Source organism: Struthio camelus, chromosome 16 (genome assembly GCF_040807025.1).
Source record: "Struthio camelus isolate bStrCam1 chromosome 16, bStrCam1.hap1, whole genome shotgun sequence".
In the NCBI taxonomy this organism is placed as follows: Eukaryota; Metazoa; Chordata; class Aves; order Struthioniformes; family Struthionidae; genus Struthio; species Struthio camelus.
In genome coordinates, this window is record NC_090957.1 from 420,652 (window position 1) to 446,011 (window position 25,360).

Genomic DNA, 25,360 nt, shown 5'->3' on the forward strand with positions numbered 1-25,360 from the left:
CACCCAGGAAAACGGAGGTGGGGGAGAAGGTGATGCACAGAGAGGTGCCGAGCAGGGGGAACTACAGGTCCTGGGTTGGGGTCCCCAGGACCCCTGGGCCTCGCTGTCATCTCCACCCAGCACCACTGGCTCTGCTGCAGCCTTGTGAGCCAGGGGCAGCCCTAAGACCCCCTCGTGCCCTGCCCCCACAGCATCCCCAGTACCCCCAAGGGCCTCTCCCGAAGGCCCCTGGGACATTCCCTGTAGCCTCCTGGGACATCCCCTGCAGCCCTCTCAGAGAATCCCCTGCACCCCCCCAGGGCTTCCCCTGCAAGAACCCCCACCAAGCATCCCTGCACCCCCATGCAACCTCTCAAGAGCATCCCATGCAAGATCCCCCCTTCCCAGCATCCCTGCAGCCCCCATGCAACCTCCCCGAGCATCCCAGGCAGCCCCCCTGAGCATCCCATGCAATAAACCCCGGAGCATCCCCTTCAGCTCCCCAGGGCATCCCATGCAATAACCTCCCCCGAGCATCCTCAGATACATCCCCCGAGCATCCCAGGCAGCCCGTGGAGCATCCCAGGCAGCCCCTCCCGAGCACCCCATGCAATAACCCCTCAGAGCATCCCCGGACACCCCCCCTCCCCGAGCATCCCCCGCCGCCCCCCAGAGCAGCAGCATCCGTCCCTGCCGGCGGTCACCTTGAGGGACCCCGCGGGCCGCCCGGGGCCTGCTGCCCGCCGCACCGGGGCCGCCGCGGCCGCGCGCTCCGGGGCCCCCCGGCCGCAGGGCTCGACCGGGAGCGGCGCCGGGGCAGCCCCCGCCCAGGCCCCGCCGGCACGTCCGCGCCCGCCGCCCGCCGCCCCGGGGCGGGCAGGGGAGGGGAGGGGGCCCGGCGGCGCGGCTGCGGGGCCGGGGCCGCATCCCGGCGGCGGGGCTGGGACCGGGGCCGGGACCGGGGCCGGGGCCGGGGCCGGGGCCGGGGCCGGGACTCACCGTGCCGGCGGGCGCGGCGCGTTGCGCTGCGCTACCGGGGCCGCCGCGGCGCCGCCCGGGCCCGGCTGGCTCTGCGCACCGGAGCGCGCCGCGGCTCGGCCCCGCCGCCGCCCCGGCAGCCAATCCCGCCGCCGCGCAGGACGCCGGGGGTCGGCCCAGCCCCCGCCCCGCCGCCGGGGCTGCGCCGGGGCCCCCCCAGCCCCGGGCAGCAAGGAGCCGGCCACCGCCGGGTCCCCAGCGGCGACGCGCCCGGGCGGCAAGGAGGCGGCTGGGCGACCGGCCCCCCGCTGCAAACCGGGGCTGGGGGCTGCCGCCCCCCGGGCTCGGCTCGCCCTGCCCTCGGCCGTGCAAACCCCGGGGGTGCCCGGACGGCGATGCACGCACCGGGGATGCAGAGGCCGGGGCTGCACGTACCGCGGTTCACGCACCGGGAGTGCCAGGACCGCGAGTGTACGTACCGGGGCTGCAGTTACCGGGAGTGCACGAACCGGGGTGCACGGAGTGGGGTGCACGTCCCGGGGGTGCAGATCCCAGGGGTGCATTTACCGGCGGTGTACGTACCGGGAGTACACGTACCGGGAGTGCATATACCAGGGGTGCCCGGACTGGCGTGCAAGGACCGGCGTGCAAACCCCGGGGGTGCCCGGACCGGGGTGCACGTCCCGGGGGTGCAAGTCCCAAGGGTGCATTTACCGGCGGTGCACGCACCGGGAGCGAACGTACCGGGCTGCGCGCAGCGGGGGTGCATTTGCCGGCAGTGCAAATCGCGGCGGTGCACCTATCGGGGTGCACCCACCGGGGGGGGCGGCGCTCGGCGGCTCCCCCCGCGCACGGCTCGGCCCGGCGCCCCGCAGCCCGGAGCAGCGGGGCCGGGCGCGGCGAGGGGCCGGTCCGCCGGCGGCCGGCCCCGTGGGTGGAGCGAAGCGGAGGCCCCGCTCCGGTTGCAGCGAGGCGGCGGCACAGCCCGGCCGGCGGGGACACAGCACCCGCGGCCGCTCCGCTCTGCTCCCACCATGGCCACTTGCAAGAACATCGCCATCTTCGGTGCCACCGGCATGACCGGGCTGGCCACGCTGGCACAGGCGCTGGACGCGGGTAAGGGGGGCCGGGGCGCGTGCCCGGTGCGGGGGGTCTGCGCTGCACCCCGCTCGCCCTCCCGAAATCCCCCTCCACCGCCCGCCAAGGCCCCAGCTGCAGCTGCCGCAGCGCAGGCGAGTTCGGCAACGGGAGGCCGGTGGGCGACAGGGGGGTCCCAGGCAGGCCGAGCTCTGCCCTGGGCTCCCGAGGGCACGGTGGTCCCTGCCTCCAGGGCTGGGCACTGTGGGAGCCCCCCGGGGCAGAGCCCGGCCCGCAGGGCCCTGGTGCGCACGGGGTGTCTGTGCCCGCCGCCAGGCCCTGCTGCCCTCGCGCGTGTTGCACATGCAGCCTCTCGGCCAGGAGCCTGGGCCAGGCGGCAGGTGGGAGCCCGCGATAAGGCCGGGCTGGCGTTATCGGGCCGGGCAGCCCCTCGCCGGGGCCGTGCACCCGGCTCTGCCCTCGCCGTCCCCCCCGGCCGGCCCTGCCAGGCTCCGAGCCCAGCAGGAGCTCAGCTCGCTCCGGTCCCCCAGCCCGTGCACGAGGCTGGTGCGCCGAGTCTCCTGCCTCTGCCGGGCCGTGCCGGGCTCAGCACCTGCCCCTCGCAGCCCGGTGTCACCAGGGTGCTTAGCTGGATCCCCAGCTCTGGCACTGGGCACTGCAGGTCGGTCCGTGGGAACCGTGTGCCTCTGAGGCCTGGCCGGGAGCTGGGCAAAGCTGAGAGCCATCCGGGGCAGGCAGAGCCCCTTGGGGACGGACAGACAGAGAGAGCCCTTTAGGGACAGACAGAGCCCCTTGGGGACAGACAGAGCCTGTCTGGGGCAGGCAGAGCCCCTTGGGGACAGACAGAGCCTGTTAGGGACAGACAGAGCCCATCCAGGATGGGCAGAGCCCCCGGGAACCTGCTCGGCCAAAGACCGTCACAGACAGCGTCACGGCAGCCCCACACAGCCCCCGTTTCTGGAGACAATGCTCAGCTCTGTGCAGGAGTTGAGTCCCGGGAAACTCAGCGCAGGTGCCGGCGTGACTGCACCGGCACGGCCCTGCCCCGTGTCCTGCCCCCAAGCGCTTCCCTGCGGGAAGGGGACGGGCTCCGACCTGCTCTCCTCAGCCCCAGGGTGGCTGCGTTTTGGTGCCCCCCCCCGCCCCCCCCCCGCTCCGCAGCAATGTGGAAGAGGGTTTGGGGCCCTGCGTCCTGGGTGCAGGTGGAAGCGCCCGGAGAGGTGCTGGCCGAGGACTCCTGGGCCCTGGGTTGTGCGCCAGGACGCCTGGGCCCTCCTCCCTGCCCGGCCCGTGACCGGGCACGTGAGCTGGGGCCAAACGCTTCCCCTCCGGGCGCCTCGTTTCCCCCTGCGCCAGGAGGAGGATGGGGAAGTGCCGGCCAAGGGTGACCCACAGGCCGGCTCGGGGCGGCGGAGGCTCCGCACCCCCCGGCCCGTCGCCGAGCCGGCGCCCAGGGCAGGCGCCCGCCGCGCGCGGTGCTGAGTCACGCCTGGCCAGAGCTGACTCATCATCCCGCGGCCGGGCCGGGGAGGTGGACACCTCCGCGGGAGCGCTCGGCCCCTCGGCGCCCTCCGCCGCCCCCCAGGGCCTCGGGCCCCCCCAGCACCCCGCACCCTGCCTTGGCACCGGCCTCGTCCCCTGCAGCGGCGCAGCTCGGGGCGCGGGTGCCCCCGGGCACGGAGCCCAGGCGTCCGGGCTGCCGGCCGCTCGCCCACCGGCGCCGTCTCGCGCGCAGGGTACGAGGTGACGGTGCTGGTGCGGGACCCGGCACGGCTGCCCCCCGAGCACCGGCCGGCCCGCGTGGTCGTGGGCGACGTGCTCAACCCCGCCGACGTGGACAAGGCCGTGCAGGGCCAGGACGCCGTCATCATCATCCTGGGCACCCGCAACGACCTGAGTACGGTGACCCCCCGGGGGGGCCCTGCCACCCTGGGCACCCTGCAAACCTGTCCCCCCAGGGCACCCCCTACCCTGCAACCCCGTGACCCTGGGGACCCCCCACACTGTGACCCCATGACCCCAGGGGAACCCCCACCCTGTGACCCCATCACCCTGGGGACCCTGCACCCTGCACCCTGTGAATCCATCACCCTAGGGACACCCCCACCCTGCAACCCCATGGCCCTGGGGGAACCCTCACCTTGCACCCTGCCACCCTCAGCACCCTGCACTCTGCAACCCCATTGCCCTGGGGGACCCCCCCGACCCTGCAACCCCATCATCCTGGGCACTGTGCACCCTGCAACCCCATTGCCCTGGGGGACCCCCCTCCCTGCGACCCTGTCATCCTGGGGACCCCCCCACCCTGCGACCCCATCACCCTGGGCCCCCTGCAGCATGTCAGCCTTGGGACCCTGCACCCTGCAACCCCATTGCCCTGGGCACCCTGCAGCATGTCACCATGGGCACCCCCCACCCTGCAACCCCATTGCCCTGGGGGACCCCCCTCCCTGCGACCCCGTCACCCTGGGGACCCCCCCACCCTGCAGCATGTGAGCCTTGGGACCCTGCACCCTGCAACCCCATTGCCCTGGGGACCCTGCACCCTGCGACCCCGTCACCCTGGGGACCCCCCCACCCTGCAGCCCCACTGCCCCGGGAGACCCAAGCAGCTCCCGAATGCCTCCGCCTGCCCCCCGACACCCGCTCTGCACCCAGGCCCCACCACCATGATGTCCGAGGGCACCAAGAACATCGTGGCGGCCATGAAGGCCCACGGCATTAGGAAGGTGGTCGTGTGCCTGTCGGGTAAGGAGGCTGGGGGGGGCGTCCCCAACCTGGGGGACCCGGATCGGGGAGAAGGAGCCCAGACGTCCAGGTGCTCCCCCATGACGTCTGGGTGGGGGGGCCGGGACGCCGGGATGCTTGCCGGGGTGCTGAGCCCCCGCCTCGCCCCCAGCCTTCCTGATGTGGGACCTGCAGAAGGTGCCCCCCAAGCTGCTGCCGGTGACGGAGGACCACATCCGCATGCACCGCATCCTGCAGGAGTCGGGGCTGGACTGCGTCTCCGTGATGCCGCCGCACATCGCCGGTGCGTGGGGGCGTTGCCGCCGGGGTTGGGGACCGGGCGATTTGGGGGAGATGCTCCGGGATAAACGAGCATCCGGTCCCTTCTCCCGCTGCAGACGACCAGCCGCTGACGGGGGATTACACGGTGACGGTGAACACGTCCGGCGGCTCCCGCGTCATCTCCAAGCACGACCTCGGCCACTTCTTCCTGCAGTGCCTCACCACCTCCGAGTACGACGGCAAGAACGTCTACCTGTCCCGGCACTACCCCAAGGTCTAGGGCGCCCGGCGCGGCGCCTCCCCACCGGGCATCGCTGCCCGGCGCCCACCGGCTTCCCCGGCCCCTGCCACCTCCCTGCGCCGACTAAAGAGCCGCTATTTTTCTGACCGAGCCTGGCCTGACCCTCTGTTAACGCCAGGCTGCGCAGAGCGGGTCGGGCTCAGGGCCGGAGCCGTGCCGGGGTGCTGGATGCGGTGCTGGGGCTCTGCCCCCTGCAGCACCCGTGTCACCCCGTCGGCGTCGGCCGGCATCGCCGTGAGCATCCTCGCTGGCACCTGGTGAGCCCCGTCCGCCCCTCGGGGCTGCCCGGCGCGGGCCGGCCGTCTCCGGGGCGTGCGCCCCAGCGCGGTGAACCGCCTCCTGCCCCATGAGTCAGCCCCGATGCCGATGCCGCGCCGGCTGCGGCCCCGGCAGGACGGGTTGGGCCTGTCGGAGCGGTGCAGGAAAACGCCCCGGTGCCGGTGCCATCCCTCCCCTCCGGCTTCCTGCAGCCAGGCGAGAGGGGCACGCGTCCGCCGGCCTCACGGTGCTGCGTCGCTGCGTTTTGCACCGCCAGCCCTGTGTCGCTGCGTTTTGCACCACCGGCCCCGTGGTGCTGCGTCGCTGCGTTTTGCACCGCGGCGCTGGGGCCTGCCTGCCGCTGACCCTTGGACCCGCCGGGGGCGGTTTGCAGCCGCGACCGCCAGGGCGGAGATAACCTGGCCCGGCCCCGGGGCAACGACAGGCAGCGGGTGCGCGAGTGCCTGGGGCCGGCGCGTGCGTGCACCCCTGCCAGGGCACTCGTCCCAGGGAGGTCACGTCCTTCACCACCCTCCGCTCGGCCCCGGGCCCGTCCCTCTGGCCGTGAACAAGCTGCAGGCTGCAGGGGCGGCCATGCAGCGCGCTCCGCACCCGGCGCCGGAGGTCCCGGTCCAGCCGGGGCAGCTCCCCGGAGGCTAGCAGTACGGGAGCCGGGTGCAGCGGGAGCGGGGCCCGGGGACCCCACAAGCCAGCGGGCTGACAGGCAGTTTCACTTCTGAGCGGCAGTGGTGCTGTTTCGTTTTCCTCTTAAGTCATCTGGGCTCTTAGCCTTCCCCCGGCTCCTGCAGGCTGGAGCACTGCCCACACAGCTGCGCTGCTGCCCCAGGGGCCAGGACGGGGCAGGGGCAGGGGCAGGGGCAGGGCCGGGTGGATTCCCATGGGGGCAGGAAAGGGGCGTGGGGCTGGGTGGGCCCCTGCGGGGCCACGAAGAGATGCACCGGGGCCACAGGCTAGGCCAGGTGCATTTGCCTCCTGCTGCTGCTGCTTTGGGGTGGGAACGGCCAGCTGGGGGGGCTGGTGCCCGGGCTGGGGGGGCCGGGGGGGCTAAGAGCAGGCCCGGCCCCCGCCCGCCCCGGCTGAGCACCCGCAAACTCATCGCACGCGGCCGCCCGCGCCTCCCCCGCCCCCGGGCTGAGTCGCTCACGTCCGCTCTCCGTATGCAGATGAGGCCCGCGCGCCTCAGCCAATCAGGCGCGAGCCCAGCCGGGCCTCCCCCGCCCCGGCCGCGACGTTGGTCCCCGCTTCCGCCCCGCTCTTCTTGTATGCAGATGAGCCTCCCTTCCTCCGTCGCTGATTGGCCGAGCGGCTCCCGGCCCCGCCCCGACAGCCTCCGGGGCGTGGCCTGCGCCGGGCGGGCAGATGTAGCAACTCTCGGGTGGCCGAGTCGGCTGGCGGAGACGGCGAGGGGAGGGGGAGGGGGGCGGGGGATGCCGGCTCCTGATTGGCTGCGCGCAGCGTTCCAGACCCCGCTGATTGGCCCCTGAGGAGCCGGGTATGTAAATGAGGGTCCCCGGGGGTCCCCGCGCGCCGGGTCTGGGGCGCGCGCTGGTCGGGGGGGCCCGGCGAGCGGGCGGCGGAGGGTCCGGCCATGGGCGCCCGGCCGCGGTGACTCACCGGGGAAGGGGCGGAGGCTCCGGGCCGCCGCTGCGTGACTCACCCGCCCCCACGGCTGCCTCTGCCCGCGGGACGGGGACGGGGGGGGCGGCACCGGGGGCTGCACGCCGGCCCGGCGCCCCGGTGCGGTGCGGCGCGGCGCGGCGCGGCGCGGCGGGGCCGGGCTTCCCCCGTGCAATGGTACGGCGAAGGGTGGGGGGCGCCGCCGGGCTCGGGGGCGAGGGACCCCTTCGCAAGCGGGAGTGCCCGCGGTTTGCAAGGGAGAGGGTGGCTGGTTGTTAGGAGGGGTCGTGCGTTTGCAAGGGGGAATCCCCAGGTTGCAAAGGGGGGGGGGCTTTCCCTGGCGTGTTTAGGGGTCCCCGGTTTGCCGGGGGGGTGCATGGCAGGGGGTCCCCAGTTTGCCTGAGAGGGGATCCCTGGTCTGCATGGGGATTGTCTCTGGTTTGCCACAGGGGTCCCCGATCTGCATGGGGGGGGGAATCCCCACTTTGCATGGGGGTCGTCCCCAGTTTGCTGCAGGGGTCCCCGGTTTGCATGGGGGGGAATCCCTGGATTGCATGGTGGAGGGTCCCCGGGTTTGCTCTTGGGGTCCCCAGTTTGCTGTCAGGGTCCCTGGTCTGCATGGGGGGAAATCCCCAGGTCGCAGGAGCTGTCCCTGTTTTCCCTGGATTTCCCGGTTTGCAGGGTGGGTGCGAAGCAGCGGGTGCCCGGCCAGCTGAGCTGCCCCCTTCCAACAGCTGGTGCCGGGGCAAGGGCAGCGGGTTTGGGGCAGGGGCCGTGCTCCCCCTAGGCACTCAGTGGGGGGGCAGGAGCGAAGATGCCATCCTGCAGACACCCCCTGTGCCCGGGGAGCTTTCAGGGGGCAGCGGCACCCTGGGGGGCTGCACCAGGACCCGTCGGGGCTCTCTGGCCGTTGGCAACCTGGAACACATCCCCATCCTCGCTGGGGAGCCCCAAAGGGGCGTGCGGGGCTGTGCCGGCGGCAGGATGCTTGCGGAGCCGGTGCCACGGTGACGGTCGCCCTGGGGCTGCCTGGTCTCCTCCCGGCTGACGAGGACGGGGGTCCCTGCCCGGGGACGCGATCAAGGGGTTCCCGGGCCGTGGGACCACAGCTGTGTCCCCTCCCCGGCAGGCGGCTCCTTCCCGTCCCTGGGGAGCAGCTTTGCGCTTTCGGGGGGGGTATTGGGGCAGCAGGGTGCATGGGAAGGTGACGGGGTGGGTGAGGCTGGGACGCCCCTGGCCGGGTGTCCCCAGGCCTCCACAGAGACGGGGGGGGACCCTGTGTCGTCCCCGCAGCGGACCTGGGCGTCCTGGCCCTTCGGGGTCGGCGTCCCAGCTTTGCAGCCCTCCAGCCCAGGGCTGGGGTGCAGGTGACCTGGGCCCCTGCCGGGGACCTGGCTGGGCCCGGACGCCTGGGCCCTCTCCTGGGGCTGGCCGGCGCTGGCTGCCCGCTCACTCGGCTCGTGGTGACTAAGGCGCCCGCACGGAGGGGGTGGTGGTGTCACCAAGACAACTGCCGTCTGCGTGCAGCGCCAAGCGCCGTGGGAACGGCGAAAAGCCGCTTTTCTGCTGCCGAAAAGCACCCTCATCCCCCCCCCTAGCGCGGCCGATGCCCCTCCGCCCCGGCCATGCCGACCCTCTCCGGCGCCCTCCCGGGGGCCCCGGCGTCCGGGCCGGCCGCGCTGACCCCCTGCCCGCTTTGCTCCCGCAGACCCATGCTGGCCAAGGGTGTGAAGCGGAAGCACGGCGAGATGGAGGACGGGCAGCTGGCGGCCCCCGCTGCGGCCCCGGCCCCCGCCGCCCCCTCCGACTCCCTCTTCAACATCTCCGTGCTGAAGCTGCACCAGAGCCTGCGGCACGTGGAGCCCAACCTGCGCTACCTCGTCCTGGTGGCCAACACCCTCCGGCGCCTCCAGGACCACGCACCGGCGGAGACCCAGGGGCCGGTGCCCCCCGGCCGCCCCCCGGCCGGCCCCGAGCCCCCGGCCGGCCCCGGCGCCGCCTCTCCGGACCGCAGGGACGCCCGGTGCCCGGCGCCCGAGGACGAGCTGCTGCTCTCCGGCTGGGACGCTTCGCTCTGCGCCTCCCTCTCGGGCGGGCTGGAGGGCGCCGAGACACCCGGCGGCACCCCGGGCCCCCCCGCGCCGCCCCAGGACGACGCGCCGCCCGACGTCCCGCGGCCCCCGCACCCCTTCTTCGCCCCCCTGGAGCTGCTCGGCTCCACCGGCTCGCTGCTGGAGGACAGCCTGGAGGGCATCTTCGAGGACATCGACACCTCCATGTACGACTGCGACGTCTGGTCCCCCGCCAGCCTGGCCGGCTTCAAAGCCTTCTCCGGGGCGGACGAGGAGGGCCAGGACGGGGGTCGCCTGGACATGGACGACTTGGACTACCTGATGGACGTGCTGGTGGGCACCCACGCCCTCTGAGGGGCCCCCGTTTTAACTTATTCTGGACTCGGGCCGGGCACCGCGCGGCGCGGGTGCCGCCAGCCCGCAGCGTGCACCGGGACGATGCACCGTGCGTGGCACCAGCCCAGCGCGCTGCACCGCTGCGGAGCCGGGGCTGCGATCCTGCCTCCTCCCGGGGGGCCGGGACCCCTGGCTGCAGCCCTGCGATGCTGGGGAGAGGCTGGGGGCTGCTCTGTGTGGTGACGGGCTCCCTGCGTGGTGCCGGGCTGCTTCATGCAGTTCTGGGCTGCTCGGCGCGGTTCTAGGCTCCCTGTGCGGTTCCAGGCTGCCCCACGTGGTTCTGGGCTGCTCCGTGCGGTGCCGGGCTGCTCGTGGGCGCAGAGCTGCAGGAGCCGCTGGCTCGGCCGGAGCCGAGGGACGGTTCAAGCAAGCAGGTTTGGGGGGCGGCGTCGCCCCTGCCCGGGGCAGTGGGTTGGGGACCTGCAGGGCAGTGGGGGCCCCGCGGGGACGTCGGCTGGGCGCGCTGCCGCGAACTGTGCGCTGCTTGGAAACGAGGATAATATATACCCGACCGGCGCCTGGCTGCCTCCTGCGACCGTGCACCGCCGCGGGGCCCGCTCTCCTGGCCCCCAGCTGAGTCCGGATGCAGGGAGGTGCTGCGGGATGCAGGGGGGTGCATGGGATGCGGGGATGTCCCGCGGGATGCAGGGGGGTGCGTGGGATGCAGGGATGTCCCATGGGATGTGGGGATGTCCTGTGGGATGCAGCGAGGTGCTGCGGGATGCGGGGATGTCCCATGGGATGCAGGGACATCCTGCAGGATGTGGGGATGTCTGATGGGACACAGGGAGGTGCTGTGGGATGCAGGGACGTCTCGTGGGATGTGGGGAGGTGCTGCGGGATGCAGGGATGTCCCACGGGATGCCGGGAGGTGCTGCAGGACACGGGGACGTCTCGCAGGATGAGGGGACATGCCATGGCACAGCCCAATTCCTGGACCCATAGCGCTGTCCCCATCCCTGCATGGGGGTGGAGGGTGATGCCCGGACACCTGGGCCCCCTGCCCTAGGGGACGCCGCCGCCGGGGTGCCGCGGGCTCGGCTCCGGCCAGGCGGCAGCGGGACGGGAAGTGATTCAGGCCGGCGGCAGCCTGCGGAGCCGAGCCCGGCTTCCTGGGCTGAGTCAGCCGCTCCGGCGCGGCTCGGCCGGGCGCCGCGCGGGGCCCGGGGACGATGCCCTGTGGGGGGACCGGGGGCAGAGTCCGACCCCGGCTCGGCGGCCGGCCGCCACTGCTTGGGGCTTTGCACCAGTCCGGCTGGGGGGTGGGAATGGGAAGGTGGAAACCGGCCCTGGAGGCCGCGGCTCCAGCCGGGAAGGGCTCGTGCGAGGCCCCGAGTGTGGTGGTGCCCGGCGCCGGCAGCCGCGGAGGAAGTGACACAGCCCCGAGGAATGATGGCACCCGCCCGCGCCCCGAGCCGCCGGGGAGGCTCCGGCACCGCCAGCCCGGAGCCGGCCCTGCTGCCGGGGGCGCCCCGAGCCCTGCTCAGGACTATGCGGGACCCCCGGGCACCCAGCCCTGCTCAGGGGTGCAGGACCCCATGGGTGCAGCCCCATTTGGGGGTGCAGGACCCCTGGGTGCCCAGCCCTGTTTGGGGCCATGCAGGACCCCCATGTGCCCAGCTCTGTCTGGGGGTGCAGGACCCCTGGGTGCCCAGCCCTGTTTGGGGCCATGCAGGACCCCCATGTGCCCAGCTCTGTCTGGGGGTGCAGGACCCCTGGGTGCCCAGCCCCGTTCAGGCTGCAGGACCCCCGGGTGCCCTGCAGCTCCCCTTGGCTGCCCCAGGGATCTCCCAGGGCTCAGCTGGGGCAGCAGCTGAGAGCAGGCAATTAGCAGAGGAGGCAATTAGCCTGGGGTGCAGCTGGGGTAGGAGGGCAGCGGGGAGGGGGAAGTGGCTCTGGGTTGGTGCCGGGGGTCTCGGCGCGGGCCCGGTGGGTGCCAGCGGCAGGTAAGTCGTGGGCCCGGTGCAGGCTGCTCTGGGCTGGTCTGTGCCCGGCTCTGCTCCTGGGCGCGCGGGGGGCTCGGGGGATCCCGCGTGCGGCAGAGACCTGACGCCAGCTCGCCACGCGTGCACGCGCTCCCGCAGCTGGGCACCGGGCCGGCTGGGCCCACGCCTGCTGCCGAATTCCCTGCCCAGCCCACGGCGCCCGGCGATGAATCGCCGCTTTCTCCGGCGCTCAAGGGCCCTGTGTCCGCCCGGGCCGAGCGCGAGCCCTCGCGCCCAGGAACTCGCCTCCCAGACGTATTTTTGTGCTCGCCTTGCGCCTTTTCCCGTGCGGGAATGGCAGACTAATCACATTTCCAGGCTGCCGGGGACCCAGGCGTCCTGGCCCAGCCGCCCGAGCGGTGCAATGGGCCCAGGCGTCCTGGCTCCCGCGCTGGCTCCTCCTTGCCCGGCTGCCCCGGACCCCGCGCTTCACATGGGGCTGCCTGGTGCCGGGGTCCGGCCAGCGTCCCGGGGGGGCTCCAGCTCCGTCCGGCACCCGTCGCGCCGGGGGGGCCTGGCTGTCTCCCGGCGGATGCTGGCGGTGAGCAGGATGTCCGGTGTTTACAGCGCCGTGGCCGCGTCCCCTCCCAGGGCTCGACCTCTCCCTCCGGACGCGTCACCGGGCCCCCTGGGCTGCGGCACTAAATTAGCTCTGCTCTGCTCCTGCCTCCGCCGCGGCGTGCGGGCCCGGAGCAGGCACGAGCATGAGGCGCGCGCGGTCCCTGGACCCCTGTGAGCCAACCCGGGCAGGGAGGCCGCTGGGAGACGGCTAAGGGACGGTTCTTGCTTTGGTGGAGAGGGGCTGGGGGCAGCTGGGCTCCAGCTGGGGACGTGCACGAGCCCCACTCATGGGGAGTGTGACCAAACCCTGTGCATGGGGACACGCACGAGCCCCGTGCATGGCAGATGGAAACAAGCCCCCGTGCATGCAGACAAGAGCGAGCCTTGCACCCGGCCCACCGTGCACCCTGCCCGGAGCTGCTCCCGCACCCGGCCCACCGTGCACCCTGCCCAGAGCTGCTCCCGCACCCGGCCCACCATGCACCCTGCACGGAGCTGCTCCCGCACCCGGCCCACCGTGCACCCAGCCCGGAGCTGCTCCCGCACCTGACCCACCGTGCACCCAGCCCAGAGCTGCTCCCGCACCCGACCCACCGTGCACCCAGCCCAGAGCTGCTCCCGCACCCGACCCACCGTGCACCCAGCCCAGAGCTGCTCTCGCACCCGGCCCACCGTGCACCCAGCCCAGAGCTGCTCCCGCACCCTGCTCACCGTGCACCCTGCCTGGAGCTGCTCTCGCACCCGGCCCACCGTGCACCCAGCCCAGAGCTGCTCCCGCACCCTGCCCACCGTGCACCCAGCCCGGAGCTGCTCTCGCACCCAGCCCACCGTGCACCCTGCCCAGCTGGGGCTGCTCCCGCACCCTGCCCACCGTGCACCCAGCCCAGAGCTGCTCCCGCACCCGGCCCACCGTGCACCCAGCCCGGCTGGGGCTGCTCCCGCACCCAGCCCACCATGCACAGGCTGGAGTGCGGCTGGGCCAGGAGGTGCCTGCTTTGCAGGCCTGGGGGTCCGTTTCCAGGCCACGGCTGTTTGCGCTCAGTGGTTTCTACCTGGCAGCAAGCCGGTGCCCCGGCCCATCCTCCTGCCGCCCGCCCAGTTCCTGCACGGCCAGCGGCTCTTGACGGGGCGCCAGGCCGGCCGGCGTCCTGCCAGGGCTGGGCTGGCCACGACACCCTGCCGTGCACGCAGGGTCCCCCACGCGCCCGTGCCTGCGCCCGCAGCCAATGGCCAGGCAGCGCCGGCCCCTCGCGGTGTGGGGCTAGCAGCCCCCTGCCCTGCTCCCCGGCCCCTTTTCCCTGCTGCCCTCGCCGTCAGGTCGCGGGAGCGGGCTGGGGCAGGGCGGAGGGCAGAGCACGCCACCGACGGAGGTAAGCATCCCGTCGCTGGGAGCCGTGGGCATGGTCCCCCTTCCCATGGTGCGCCGGCTTCGGGGCAAGATCCTCGTGAGGAGGGCGGCCGTGGGGGCTGGGGTGCACCCGTGCACCGTGCGCCCGGTGGGGTTGCAAAGGGCACAGGCAGGTGCTGACACCTGGGGTGAGGGTTTGCAGGCCCTGGCCCGTCCCCGCCTGCCCTGCTGTGGCTGGGCCCCTCCCCAAGGCAGGGCTTTGCTCTGCCAGTCCCGTGCCCGTGCCCGGCGCTCGGCCCGGGCTGGGCGCGTTTGGTGCTTTTGCTGGCCCCGCTGTCAGAAATCCAAGTCTTGCGCCAGCTCCATAAATAACCTGGGAGCTGGCTTGGGCGCAGCTTGGACCAGCTATTCCCTGAGGAAATCGAGCCCTGGCCGGGACCCCACGGGGTCGGCACCTCTGCTCAGGCGGGAATGGCCTGGGGTCCTCCGTGCTGGGGTGGTGGGGAATGGAGGGGTCCCAGCCAGCTCCATCCCAACCCCGGGCAGCTCGTGGCTCCCTGGGCTGGTGCCCAAGCACGGCGGGAATCCCCTCATCCCCCCCCCCGCCCGGCCCGCTGCAGCCAGCCTCACCTCTCCTCCGCCCTGGCCCATCACCGTGGCCTCAGGCCGCCTGGCAAAACCACCCTTCTCCTCGAGTGCCTGGCTGTGGCCTCCCTCCAGGCCAGCGGCAGGGAGCTTTGGGTCATTCCCAGGAAAATTCCAGGTGACATTTTAATTTGCACTGAAATAGCCAGGCTTTTTTGCAAAAAAACCCTCAAAAAACTAGAAATCTTGGAGCTTGGGATGAAGTTTTTCCTGCGTGCCTGGAGGAAAACGGTCAATTGGAGGCAAATGGGGAGAATTCCAAGAAAATCAGGAATTATTGCTCCGGCCCTGCCACCGCGGGGTCCGGCTGCTCCGTGGGCACCCGGAGAGGGGCTGCGACCCGCAGTCCCAGGAGCAGCCGTCGGCCCCGCGCCGCCCCCGTCCGGCGGGTTTTGTGCTGAGTCTCCGAAATGCTCCACATTCCCCGGCCCCTGTCCCGGCGGTGGGGCCGGGGGGGACGCGGGCAGCCCGACAAGGCGCTCCTTGTGCCGCGGGCGCGTGGGAGGTGCCGCCGGAGCCGGGCGGGCTCGGAGGGGACCCCGTGCCGGGGCTGGGGGCGGCCGGCGGGTCGGACCCCCGCGGTGGCCGTGGGCCGCGTCGCCCGGCTGCGGCTCGGCGCCGGGGAATGGCAGCAATGCCGGTGCGGGGCGTTTGTCCCCCCCCCGGCTCGGGAATGCCAGCTATGAGCCGCTGACCTTTACCGCACCGGCCCCGCGCGCCCGGCGTGGGAAGGAAATGCCACCCTGCCCCAGGAACCAAAGGGCTGGGAGAGCCCGGACGCCTGGGTCCCCTCCTTGCAGGGGAGGTCCAAGCGCAGGGGCCAGGACGCCTGGGCCCCCCCTCCTCGGAGGCGAGGCGGGGAGGGGGGAAGCCTCTGCTCTGGGAAAAACACTTCCCCTGCAGTGGGCCGGAGCTGTTCCCGGCAGGAAGGAGCTCTGAGGTTATTTTGGGCCTTGCGGGTTCCTGCTGGAGGGGTTGGGGGCTGCGGGGGGACGTGGCGGTGTCCGGCTCCGCGGAGGAGGGAAGCGCCTCCCCCGTCCCGGCTGCGGGAAGGGGCTGGGGACGGGGTCTAGGGGGGCTTGGCCGCCCAGGCAGCCGCCGCCGATGTCCGTGGGCAGCCGTGCCCGGAGCTCCCGGCACTGCGGGTCGGCTCAGGACGCCGGGGACGGCGATGCACCCTCCGCGCCTCGCCGTGCCGCCGCGTCCCGCTGCCCGGGGATCCCCGGGCTGCACGGGGGGGCTCACGCCCTCCCCGCCTCTCTCCCTCTGTGCAGCTGCGGGGCAGCGACGCAGCAAAGCCATGGTCTGCTCGCAGGCGGCCGGCACGCGGTGAGTCTGGGCTGCCCAGCCCAGGGCACAGCACGGGGCCCAGGGAGGCTGCTCGGTACTGGGGGGTGGATGGGGGTCTGCAACGGGGAGGCTGCTCGGAGCCGGGGAGGATGGGGGTCTGCACCGGGGAGGCTGCTTGGTGCTGTGGGGTGGATGGGGGTCTGCACTGAGGACGATGGGGGTCTGCACCGGGGAGGCTGCTTGGTGCTGTGGGGTGGATGGGGGTCTGCACCAGGGAGGCTGCTCGGAGCAGGGGAGGACAAGGATCTGCACCAGGGAGGCTGCTTGGTGCTGGGGGGTGGATGGGTGTCTGCATTGAGGAGGATGGGGGTCTGCACCGGGGAGGGTGCTCGGTGCCAGGGACATCAGGGCAGTGCTGGGGAGGATGCTCGGTGCTAGGAAGGACGGGGGTCTGCACCAGGGAGAGGCTTCTGCCCCGGGCAGGACGGGGTCTGTCCCACCAGCAGTGCTCTGGGGGGGTCTCGGGGCACCGCTGAGCCCAGCCTTGTGCCCCATCCTCTGCAGGAGACTGAGCTGAAGGTGCCGTTGCTGTCGGTGCCAGTCTGCAACCGCCCGAGGAAGCTGACGACGGGGACAGAGCTGTGAGCCGAGGCCGGGGCCAGGGCCAGGGCCGGGGTGAGCGGGCCACTAGCCAGCTCCGGGGCTGGTCCCCATCGCGGGGCAGCTCGGTCACCTGCCCTGTCGCCTTCTCCCATGGCAGGTGCCGGAGAGGTCGCTCCATGTGGAGCTGAGGCGGCCGCTGCCGAGGGAAGGCGCGAGGCGGCCGAGCCGGGACCCGCGGCCGCTGGCAGGATGGAGCCCGCCCCGCAGGAGCAGGTCACCGCGCCGGAGCTGGTGGAGATCGTGGTGGAGACGGCGGCCGAGGCCGGGGTGACGGGCATCAGCCTGGCCGGCGGCGGGAAGGAGGGCATCTACGTCGCCGACGTGCAGCGCGACTCCAGTGCTGCCAAGGCCCTGCGCCTCCGCGAAGGTGGGAGCGCGGGGGGCATGGGCGGGAGGGCAACGGGCCCCAACGGCAATGCCAAAAGTCTTTGCAGGCCCCCAGAGTGCTTGCAAGTGCTTGCAAGCTCTGCAGAGCCCCCGAATCTTTGCAAGCTCCTGCTGGCTGCGGTGTCCTCAAGCGGTGCACGGGGACCCCAGCCCCAGGGGCTCTCAGCACCCTCCTGGTGTCTCCCCAAAGCTGGTGCCCCGCAGCCTCCCCTCACTGCCGCCTCCCCGCAGGTGACCAGCTCCTCAGCGCCAGGGTCTTCTTCGAGAACATCCGCTACGAGGACGCCGTGCGGCTGCTGCAGTGCGCCGAGGCCTGCAAAGTCTCCTTCTGCCTCAAGCGCACTGTGCCCAGCACCGACGCTGCTGTCCGCTCCGGGGCAGCTGGCGCCGAGGCGAAAGGGCCCAAGGCGAAGATGGCCAGGCTGGTAGGTGCCTCTGAGCCGCCCGGCTCTTGGGGGACGGGGGGCCCTTGGTCTCTGCTGGGTTTATTTCCACCTGAGCTGCTTTCTCAGTGATTCGCTGCAAAGATGTGCCCGGTGCCATCTCTGGCGGGGTCCAGTCCCTGTGCCGGCGGCGCCAGGCTGGGAAGCAGGGAGCTCGCAGGTTCCCCCAGGCAGGGGTTGAGGGCTGTCACAGTGCTGGGGATGCGGGTGCCATGAGCGGTGCCGTGGCACCAGGTGGCCTCAGGTTGCCCATAGCTTGCTGGTGCATGAAGGTTGCACACGGGGAGGAGGTTGCACGCGGGGAAGAGGTGGCACATGGGGAGGAGGTTGCACGAGGGGAGGAGGTGGCACATGGGGAGGAGGTTGCACGAGGGGAAGAGGTGGCACATGGGGAGGAGGTTGCACGCGGGGAAGAGGTGGCACATGGGGAGGAGGTTGCACGAGGGGAGGAGGTGGCACATGAGGAGGAGGTTGCACACGGGGAGGAGGTTGCACGCGGGGAAGAGGTGGCACATGGGGAGGAGGTTGCACATGGGGAGGAGGTTGCACGCGGGGAAGAGGTGGCACATGGGGAGGAGGTTGCACATGGGGAGAAGGTTGCACGAGGGGAGGAGGTTGCACGCAGGGAGGAGGTTGCACACGGGGAGGAGATTGCACGGCTCACAACTCTCCTTCCCTCCCAGAACATCAAAAGCCTGAGGCCCTTGAAGAAGAAGAAGAAGGCGGCGAAAGCCCTGGTGGCAGCAGCGGCAGTGCCGGGAGCAAAGCCGGACGCGGGGCCGGTGGACGTGGAGTTCTCCCTGCCCAAGCTCTCCAGGCTGGTGAGGGGCCGGAGCGCGGCGGCGGCGGTGGCGGGTGCAGCTGGCCCGGCACCCGCGAGGCCCCCGGCAGCGGCGGCAGCAGCAGAAGCCAAGCGGACGCGGCTGGCCTTCTCCCGGCTGACGGTGAGGGAGGCGGTGGCCGGGAAAGCGGCGGCGCTGGAGGTGGAGGAGCCACGGGCGAAGCTGGAGGTGGCCCTGCCCCGGGGCGGCATGGAGCCGGGGGCTCCCACGTCCCCCCCGGTTTCCGGCAAGGCGCCCGGCGCGGAGGGGGAGGCCAAGCTCCGGGCCCCCCGGGTGGAGCTGGACGTGCCGCTGCCCAGCCTCGGGGCGCCGGCGGCCGCGGGCATCGCCGGCGCCCGGCTGCCGGCCGTCGACGTGGCGGCGCCCAAGGTGGACGTGGGGCTGAGCCTGCCCGGCGCGGCCCCCCCGGCCGAGCCCGCGCCGCCGGAGCCGGGGCCGCGGGCACCCGCGCTGGAGATCTCGGTGCAGCCACCGGCCCTGGAGCTGCAGCTGCCCGCGGCCCGGCGGGAGCCGGAGCTGGAGCCGGGGCCGGAGCCGGGCGCCGCCGGCATGGCTGCCAAGGTGCCCAGAGTGGCCCTGCCCAAGCTGGGGGGCAAAGCCGGGGAGAGCCCCGAGCCGAAGAGCAAAGGGCCCAAGGTGAAGCTGCCCAGCCTGGAGATCTCCCTGCCGGAGGTGCCGGAGCCGGCGGCGCGGGCGAAGCTGCCGGCCGTGAAGGTGCCCTCCATCGACATCTCGGTGCCCCGCGCCACCCTGGAGCTGGCGCCCGCCGAGCCGCCGCCGCCACCGCCGCCGCCGCCACCAGAGCCAGCCAAGATCGGCGTTCCCAAGCTGGACCTCAGCGTGCCGGGGGCGAAGGCGCTGGCCGCGGAGCTGCCCAAGGCTGCCTTGCCCGCGCCGGAGCTGGGCATTGCCGTGGAGCGGCCGCGGGTGGAGGTGAAGCTGCCCGCGGCCAGGGCGGACGGCGAGAGCCTGGCGGCGGAGCCGGCCCCAGTCCCGGCCCGACTGAGCTTTCCGGCAGTGCCGGTGCCGGCGCTGGACATCGAGGTGCCGGCGGTGGCCGTGGGCCTGGAGCTGCCGGCGGCGCGGGAACCGTGCCCGCGGCCGGCGGCTGACAGCCCCGCGGGCACCGGAGGGGCCGGCCTGGGCGCCGTGGTGGCCAGGATCCCCAGGGTGGACATCGCCGTGGGCAAGGCAGCACCGGAGCAGGCGGCGGCGCCGGAGGAGGCTGCGGCAGCCAAGATCGAGAAGGGCCTGCGGAGACTCAGCCTGGAGCTGGAGGGCGCCGGGGCCGACGCCAAGCCCAAGCCCCCCAAGGTGGCCCTGCCCTGGCTTGGCGCGGCGGGGCCGAAGCCGAGGAAGAGCGCGGAGGAGCCGGCGGAGAGCCCCGAGGGCGGCGCCGGCGGGGCCAAGCTGAGGATGCCCAAGCTGGGCATCTCCTTGCCCAAGGCCAAGGCGGGGGGCGAAGCCGAGGGGGCGGCCGGCCCCGGGCTGCACCCGGACCTGGACCCGGACCTTTCCCTGGGCGCCGGCAGCCCCGGGCAGGCGGCGAAGCTGCAGGTGCCCAAACTCTCCCTGCCGCGTTTCGGGAGCAAGGAGAAGGCGAGCGAGCCCGAGGCGGAGGGCAGAGCTGCGGACGCCCGCGCCAAGAAAGCCAAATTCAAGGGGCCGTGGCTGGGGGCGGCCGGGCGGGAGGCGGCGGCGGAGGGCAGAGCCGACGGCCCCCGGGATGCCCAGGGCGGCAGCGACCCGCCGGCTCCCGACGGGGGGATTAAAGTGCCGGCGGTGGAGCTGGACATCGGCCTGGGGCGGGTGGGCGCGGACCGGCTGGCCGAGGCCGCCGGCGCCGCCGAGACCCGTGGGAAAATGCCCCGGGTGGAGCTGAGCCTGGAGGGTCTGCGGGAGCGGAGGGTCTCCGAGGGCGCTGGCTCGCCGGGTGGTGGCGGCGGGATGCGGATGCCGCGGCTGGACATCGCCCTGCCCAGAGCCCGGCTCTCGGAGGCCGAGCTGCCGCTGACGGCGGCCGGCGGCTCCTTCCCGATGCTCTCGCTGGGGCTGCCCAAGCGCTGCGCCGCCGCGGCGGAGCCGGAGCCGGAGCCAGCGCCGGAGCTGGCGCTGGAGCTGGGCTGGGGCGGCGAGCCGGCGGGGCGGCGCGGCCAGCCCCGCTTCGGCGGGTCGAGCCCCGACGTGCGCGCGGCGGCGGCTCCCGACGCCCCCGGCACCGGCGCGGCAGCCGGCGGCAAGGCGCCGTCGCTGCCCGCCGGCTTCGCCGCCGCGCCGGAGCCCGCCGGCCCCGAGGGCAAATTCCGGCTGCGGGTGCCGGCGCTGGCGCTGGGCAAGACGGCGGCGGCAGCGGCGGACGCGGACACGCAGCCCCTCTGCCCCACGGCGCCCGGCGCTGAGCTGCCCTTCCGCCTGCCGCACGTCTCCATCCCGCACGTGGGCTTCTCGGCCGAGGGGAAGGCGGGACGGGGCGGCGAGCCGGCGCGGGACGCGGGGGGCTCCGAGGCCGGGCGGAAGATGCCGAAAATCAGGATGCCGGCGGTGGGGCTGGCGGGGGCCGGCGGGGAGCCGGCGAGCGGCCAGGCGGCCGGGAAGACGCCGGTGCTGAAGGTGCCCGAGCTGGAGCTGGCGGCTCCCGGGGAGGACGTCGGCGGCAAGGAGCCGCCCGGGGCTGACGTCGAGGCTGGGAAGCGCTCGCGGGTGAAGCTGCCCAAGTTCGGCATCGCCCTGGCCCGGGCCGGGCCGGAGGGCGGCGAGGAGGCGAGGATGAGGATGCCCAGCGTGAGGAAGGCCGTGCTGGAGCTGGTGCGGCCCAAGGGCAGAGGGGCGGAGGGGGCCGCCGGGCTGCTGGCCGAGGGCCGAGCCGAGCCGGGCGCGGGGCTGCCGCGCGGGCCGCGAGCCGGCGCCGAGCTCGACGGGGAGCCGGCCGGGCCGGCGGAGGCGGGCGGGCGGCTGCGGCTGCCCAAGGTGGGCTTCTCGCCGGCGCCGGCCCCCGAGCCCGGCCGGCACCCGGCGCAGCCGGCGGCGACGGAGGAGCCCCGCGCCGGCACGCTGGCCGCCCTGCGGAGCCTGCGAGCCCCCCGGCTCGCCCTGGGCGGGCTGCGGAGGCGAGACGGCCAAGCGGCCGGCAGCCCCGAGACGGCGGAGCCCCGGCCGTCGCCTGGCTTCAAGCTGCCCGAGCTGGGGCTGAGCTCCCGGCCCCGCGCGGCCCCCTCCGGCGGGCGCCCCGAGCCCGCCGCCACGTAACGGGGCGCCGAGACCGCCGGGGCTCGGTGCACGTGTGGCGCCCGCGTGCGGCGGAGCGGGGCCGGGGCCGGCCTCGGGCACGGCTCCCAGGGAGGATGATGTGAACGGATGATCGAGCTACGCTTGCCCTGGCGGTTTCTTTCCTTTCTTTTTTTTTACCATCCGTGGTCGGCACCCGCCGGCTGCGCCGCGGCCCCCGAGGCGGGTCGGCACGTGGTGCCACCGCCTCCTCCGGTTCCCTGTCGTCGCTTTAACCCCCCCCTTAGCTTCTAATTCGGTTTCTTTGCTGTCAGTTTTATTCCCCCCCCCTCCTTGTTTTCTAAACGCTGGGAAATGGCAACTAACAGCCCTGGCCGCGCTCCTCCAGCCCCGCCGCGGTTCGGAGGAAAACCCTGGCCCGGGCGCAGCCGGATTTCGCGACGCCGTTAACCCCATGGACGCGGCTCCTGCGCCGGGGAAAACTCTCAGAGCCGGTCGCTCCCCCCTTCTCTTTTCCAGATAAAAGCCATTAATCCGGGTGCCCCCCGGCGGCTCGGCCGCCGCCTGTGCCTTGGCTCCCAGCCCCTGCCCTGTTCTTGCTCCTGCGGGAATAAACGTTAACCTGAGAAAAGCCCCGGCCCCGGCGTGCTCTGTGCCTTGGGAGCGGGCGGCGGCGGTGGGACCCCGGGGCTCCCTGTCCCCAGCGCGGCGTGCCGGCGTGGCGGCAGAGCTGCCTTCGCCTCCTGCGGGAGCGGGACCGCCGGGCTCCCGCCGGTGCCGGGCGAGGGGTCGACAGCAGCCGTCGCGTCCCTGTCTCCCCAGCCACAGCCTTGCACGAGGCCTGGAGCCGTTAACACGCGGCGGCGGCAGCGGCGGCGGCGGCGGCGGCACGGTCCCGGCTCCGTGCTCCCGGCCGCCCTGCGCTCGGCCCCGCTCCTCTTCCAGCGGATGCATTTTAATCCGGCGGTTTGCACCCGCCTGGAGCGAGCCGGCATGCTGCATGCCCGGGTGTCGCGGCTGCGTCCCCGGCGATGCCGGAACCGGCCACTGTTGGGTCGCCGGCCTGTTCCGGGGTGGTGGTGGTCCCCGTCCCAGTGCCACCGCGCGGGGAGGCACCAGCCCTTTGCCAGGAGCCAGGGCCGCCTCCGACGGTGGCACAGGCCAGGAGGGAGGGAGCCACTACCCGCCGGCCATGGTCACGCTGGAGTCGGGCACCGAGTGCTACGACGTGGTGGACACGCTGGGGAAAGGCACCTTCGGGGAAGTGGCCAAGAGCTGGCGGAGGAGCACGGGGGAGATGGTGGCCATCAAGATCCTGAAGAACGACGGGCACCGGAGCCGGATCATCAAGAACGAGCTGAAGCTGCTGCAGGCGATGGGGGCGGTGGACGCGGAGGAGTCACACATCGTCCGCTTCCTCGAGTCCTTCCACGACGGCACCAAGTGCTACCTGGTCTTCGAGCTCCTGGAGCAAAACCTCTTTGACTTCCAGAAGGAGAACAACTTCTCCCCGCTGCCCGTCAGGCACATCCGGACCATCACGGTGCAGGTGCTCAAGGCGCTGGCCAAGCTCAAGGAGCTCTCCATCATTCATGCCGACCTGAAGCCGGAGAACATCATGCTGGTGGACCACGCGCGGTACCCGTTCCGGGTGAAGGTCATCGACTTTGGCTCGGCCAGCATCTTCAGCGAGGTGCGCTACATCAAGGAGCCCTACATCCAGTCCCGCTTCTACCGGGCGCCCGAGATCCTGCTGGGGCTGCCCTTCTGCGAGAAGGTGGACGTCTGGTCGCTGGGGTGCGTCATGGCCGAGCTGCACCTGGGCTGGCCGCTCTACCCCGGCAGCAGCGAGTACGACCAGGTGCGCTACATCTGCGAGACCCAGGGGCTGCCGCGGGGCGGGCTGCTCCACGCCGCCCGCAAGGCGCACCGCTTCTTCCGCCGGGCGCCGCACCCCGACGCCGCCGGCCCCTGGCAGCTGAAATCCCTGGCCGAGCACCTGGCCGAGACCCGGGAGAAGCCCGTGGAGCGGCGCAAGTACGTCCTCGCCTCCCTGGACCAGATGGAGACGGTGAGCGGCCAGCGGATGATCTACCCCGACAGCGAGGCCCTGGCCGAGCGCTGCGACCTCCGCGGCATGGTGGAGCTCGTCAAGCGCATGCTGACCTGGGACTCGCACGAGCGCATCACGCCCAGTGCAGCCCTGAAGCACCCCTTCGTCTCCCTGCAGCAGCTCAAGGCGAGCTACGAGCCCACCCACTACTACCAGCTCTGCCGGCAGGGCTTGCAAGCGTCCCGCAAGGAGGCCGGCGCGGCGGAGGCTTTCCCCGATGGAGAGGAAGGCGCCTTCCTCCCGCCGCCGCCGCAGGAGGAGCCGGCGCAGCCCGTGCCAGCCGGCCGCTGCAGCGTGCAGCGAGCCATCGCCCAGATGGACGATCTCAGCCTGGCCGAGGTGGCGCCGGGCGATGAGAGCCGGTGCGGCGCTGGCCCCCCGCCGCCGCCTGCCCCGGCCCCCATCCCCACCCACTACGGCAGCTGGCACCGGGCCGCCCGGCACCGTCGGCACCCGCGGCGCCCCAAGCCGGACCCCATCCTGGGCAACCTCATCGTGCTGGGGCCGCGGTCCCCCGGGGTGGCCGGCGGCGGCTGGGAGCGTCAGGGGCAGCGAGGCGGCAGCGAGGAGCAGAGCCTGCCCGGGAGACCTCCGCCTTCGCCCCACGCCAAGGTACCGGGCGCCCGGCAGGGAGGCAGCTTGCACGGGCCCCGGGGGCTCCGGGTGCCCGGGAGCTCCAGGTCACGGTGCTCCGGGTCACAGGTGCTCCAGGCCCCCTGGGTGCTCTGGGTCCCCTGGGTGCTGTGGGTCCCCAGGTGCTCTGTGTCCCCTCGGTGCTCTGGGTCACTGATGCTCCCAGTCCCTGGGTGCTCTTGGTCCCCCAGGTGCTCTGGGACACTGAGCGCTCCAGGTCCCCAGGTGCTCTGGGTCTCCAGGTGCTCTGGGTCACTGATACTCCAGGTCCCCAGGTGCTCTTGGTTCCCCACGTGCTCCAGGTCACTGATGCTCTCGGTCCCCAGGTGCTCTTGGTCCCCTACGTGCTCCAGATCACTGATACTCCAGGTCCCCAGGTGCTCTTGGTCCCCTGCATGCTCCAGGTCACTGATACTCCAGGTCCCCAGGTGCTCTTGGTCCCCTACGTGCTCCAGGTCACTGATACTCCAGGTCCCCAGGTGCTCCAGGTCACTGATGCTCTGGGTCCCCAGGTGCTCTTGGTCCCCTACGTGCTCCAGGTCACTGATGCTCTGGGTCCCCAGGTGCTCGAGGTCCCCACCAAGACCCAGAGCGTGGGCTGTGGCAGCCACCCTGTCGGGCTGGCTGCGGGTCCCATTCAGCCGCCTGGCTGTGCCCCAGGGGCCGCAGGGTGTCCCCCCTTCCCGGGCCCTGCTGCCCCGCTCACCGCCCCCTGCTTTTCTCGCCTGCAGAGAGCTCTGGCCGAGTGGTGCACGCCCGAGCCCCAGCGGCCCGTCGCCGGCGCGTGGCTGGGCTCCGAGGACTGGCTGCGGGAGCAGGGCTCGGAGCACCCCGCCGGGCACGGCGGGCTCCACCATGCGCAGAGCCGGCACCCACGCTACCTGCAGCATGTGGCCGGCCACCACTGAGCCGCCGCAGGGACCCCTCCGGCAAGCGCCCCGGGAGCCAAGTGATTAGAGCCTGCACCAGCCTCTGTGCTTGAAAGACCTTCCTCTTCCTCGCCCACATGCAACCCCTGCTGCTCGGGGTCTGGGGGGTCACCCAGGCAGGCAGACCCGCTCCGCGTTGGCAGGGGATAGTGCAGCCACGGGCGCATGGATAAGGTGTGCCAGCTGCTCCGGGCACTGGCTTTTTCCAGTGCCCCCCAATAAACCATTTCCCAATGGCCCAGCATGTCGTGTGCCTCCTTGCCAGGTGGGAACCGGGACCGTGGCACGTCCTGCAGTGCCAGGGGGTGGCACTGCACCCCGAGGGAGGGCTGGATGGGGCAGTGGGGGCCCTTGGGTCCGTTCCTGGTGCTGCAGAGCAGCTCGGGACAGCGTTCAGTGCAGGGCACGGGTGCTCGCCGGCGGGACAAGCCCACTGCATGTGGTCGGTGCACGCACCCGGCGTGGGGTGGCATGGCGCACCCAGATGCTGCGCAGCTTTCCGGACCCACCATTTACTTTTAACTCACGAACTAACAGCTACTTGTGCAAACGTCTAGAAAAAATTGT

The 25,360-nt window shown here is 72.9% G+C and overlaps 4 protein-coding genes across 4 annotated transcripts; all 4 read left to right on the plus strand.

Annotated features, from left to right (window-relative positions):
* The first annotated feature begins 1,841 nt into the window (after positions 1–1,841).
* On the plus strand, positions 1,842–5,451 carry BLVRB (biliverdin reductase B). The gene is made up of 5 exons (XM_068910289.1): positions 1,842–2,073; positions 3,791–3,952; positions 4,714–4,803; positions 4,955–5,086; positions 5,181–5,451. Exons 1-5 carry the CDS (start codon positions 1,992–1,994, stop codon positions 5,342–5,344), a joined length of 630 nt encoding a protein of 209 aa, XP_068766390.1. The 5' UTR covers positions 1,842–1,991; the 3' UTR covers positions 5,345–5,451.
* A 1,528-nt stretch (positions 5,452–6,979) lies between these two features.
* On the plus strand, positions 6,980–10,245 carry LOC138061254 (SERTA domain-containing protein 1-like). The gene is made up of 2 exons (XM_068910286.1): positions 6,980–7,136; positions 8,970–10,245. The coding sequence occupies exon 2, from the start codon at positions 8,974–8,976 to the stop codon at positions 9,685–9,687; it is 714 nt and encodes a 237-aa protein (XP_068766387.1). The 5' UTR covers positions 6,980–7,136; positions 8,970–8,973; the 3' UTR covers positions 9,688–10,245.
* A 4,794-nt stretch (positions 10,246–15,039) lies between these two features.
* On the plus strand, positions 15,040–21,139 carry PRX (periaxin). Its single transcript, XM_068910528.1, has 6 exons — positions 15,040–15,208; positions 15,543–15,597; positions 16,123–16,233; positions 16,319–16,588; positions 16,840–17,033; positions 17,735–21,139. The coding sequence occupies exons 4-6, from the start codon at positions 16,411–16,413 to the stop codon at positions 21,137–21,139; spliced, it is 3,777 nt and encodes a 1,258-aa protein (XP_068766629.1). The 5' UTR covers positions 15,040–15,208; positions 15,543–15,597; positions 16,123–16,233; positions 16,319–16,410.
* A 1,171-nt stretch (positions 21,140–22,310) lies between these two features.
* Positions 22,311–24,772, plus strand: HIPK4 (homeodomain interacting protein kinase 4). The gene is made up of 2 exons (XM_068910530.1): positions 22,311–23,843; positions 23,987–24,772. The coding sequence occupies exons 1-2, from the start codon at positions 22,311–22,313 to the stop codon at positions 24,770–24,772; spliced, it is 2,319 nt and encodes a 772-aa protein (XP_068766631.1).
* The last annotated feature ends 588 nt before the right edge of the window (positions 24,773–25,360 follow it).

Bases quoted from the DNA above. Each gene is read 5' to 3' on its own strand.
- LOC138061254 (XM_068910286.1), top strand. From the start codon at position 8,974: ATGCTGGCCAAGGGTGTGAAGCGGAAGCACGGCGAGATGGAGGACGGG.
- BLVRB (XM_068910289.1), top strand. From the start codon at position 1,992: ATGGCCACTTGCAAGAACATCGCCATCTTCGGTGCCACCGGCATGACC. The intron at 2,074-3,790 runs GTAAGGGGGGCC...TCTCGCGCGCAG, and splicing joins GGCACAGGCGCTGGACGCGG to GGTACGAGGTGACGGTGCTG. The intron at 5,087-5,180 runs GTGCGTGGGGGC...CTCCCGCTGCAG, and splicing joins GATGCCGCCGCACATCGCCG to ACGACCAGCCGCTGACGGGG.
- HIPK4 (XM_068910530.1), top strand. From the start codon at position 22,311: ATGGTCACGCTGGAGTCGGGCACCGAGTGCTACGACGTGGTGGACACG. The intron at 23,844-23,986 runs GTACCGGGCGCC...GTGGGTCCCCAG, and splicing joins CGCCTTCGCCCCACGCCAAG to GTGCTCTGTGTCCCCTCGGT.
- PRX (XM_068910528.1), top strand. From the start codon at position 16,411: ATGGAGCCCGCCCCGCAGGAGCAGGTCACCGCGCCGGAGCTGGTGGAG. The intron at 16,589-16,839 runs GTGGGAGCGCGG...GCCTCCCCGCAG, and splicing joins GGCCCTGCGCCTCCGCGAAG to GTGACCAGCTCCTCAGCGCC. The intron at 17,034-17,734 runs GTAGGTGCCTCT...CTTCCCTCCCAG, and splicing joins AGGCGAAGATGGCCAGGCTG to AACATCAAAAGCCTGAGGCC.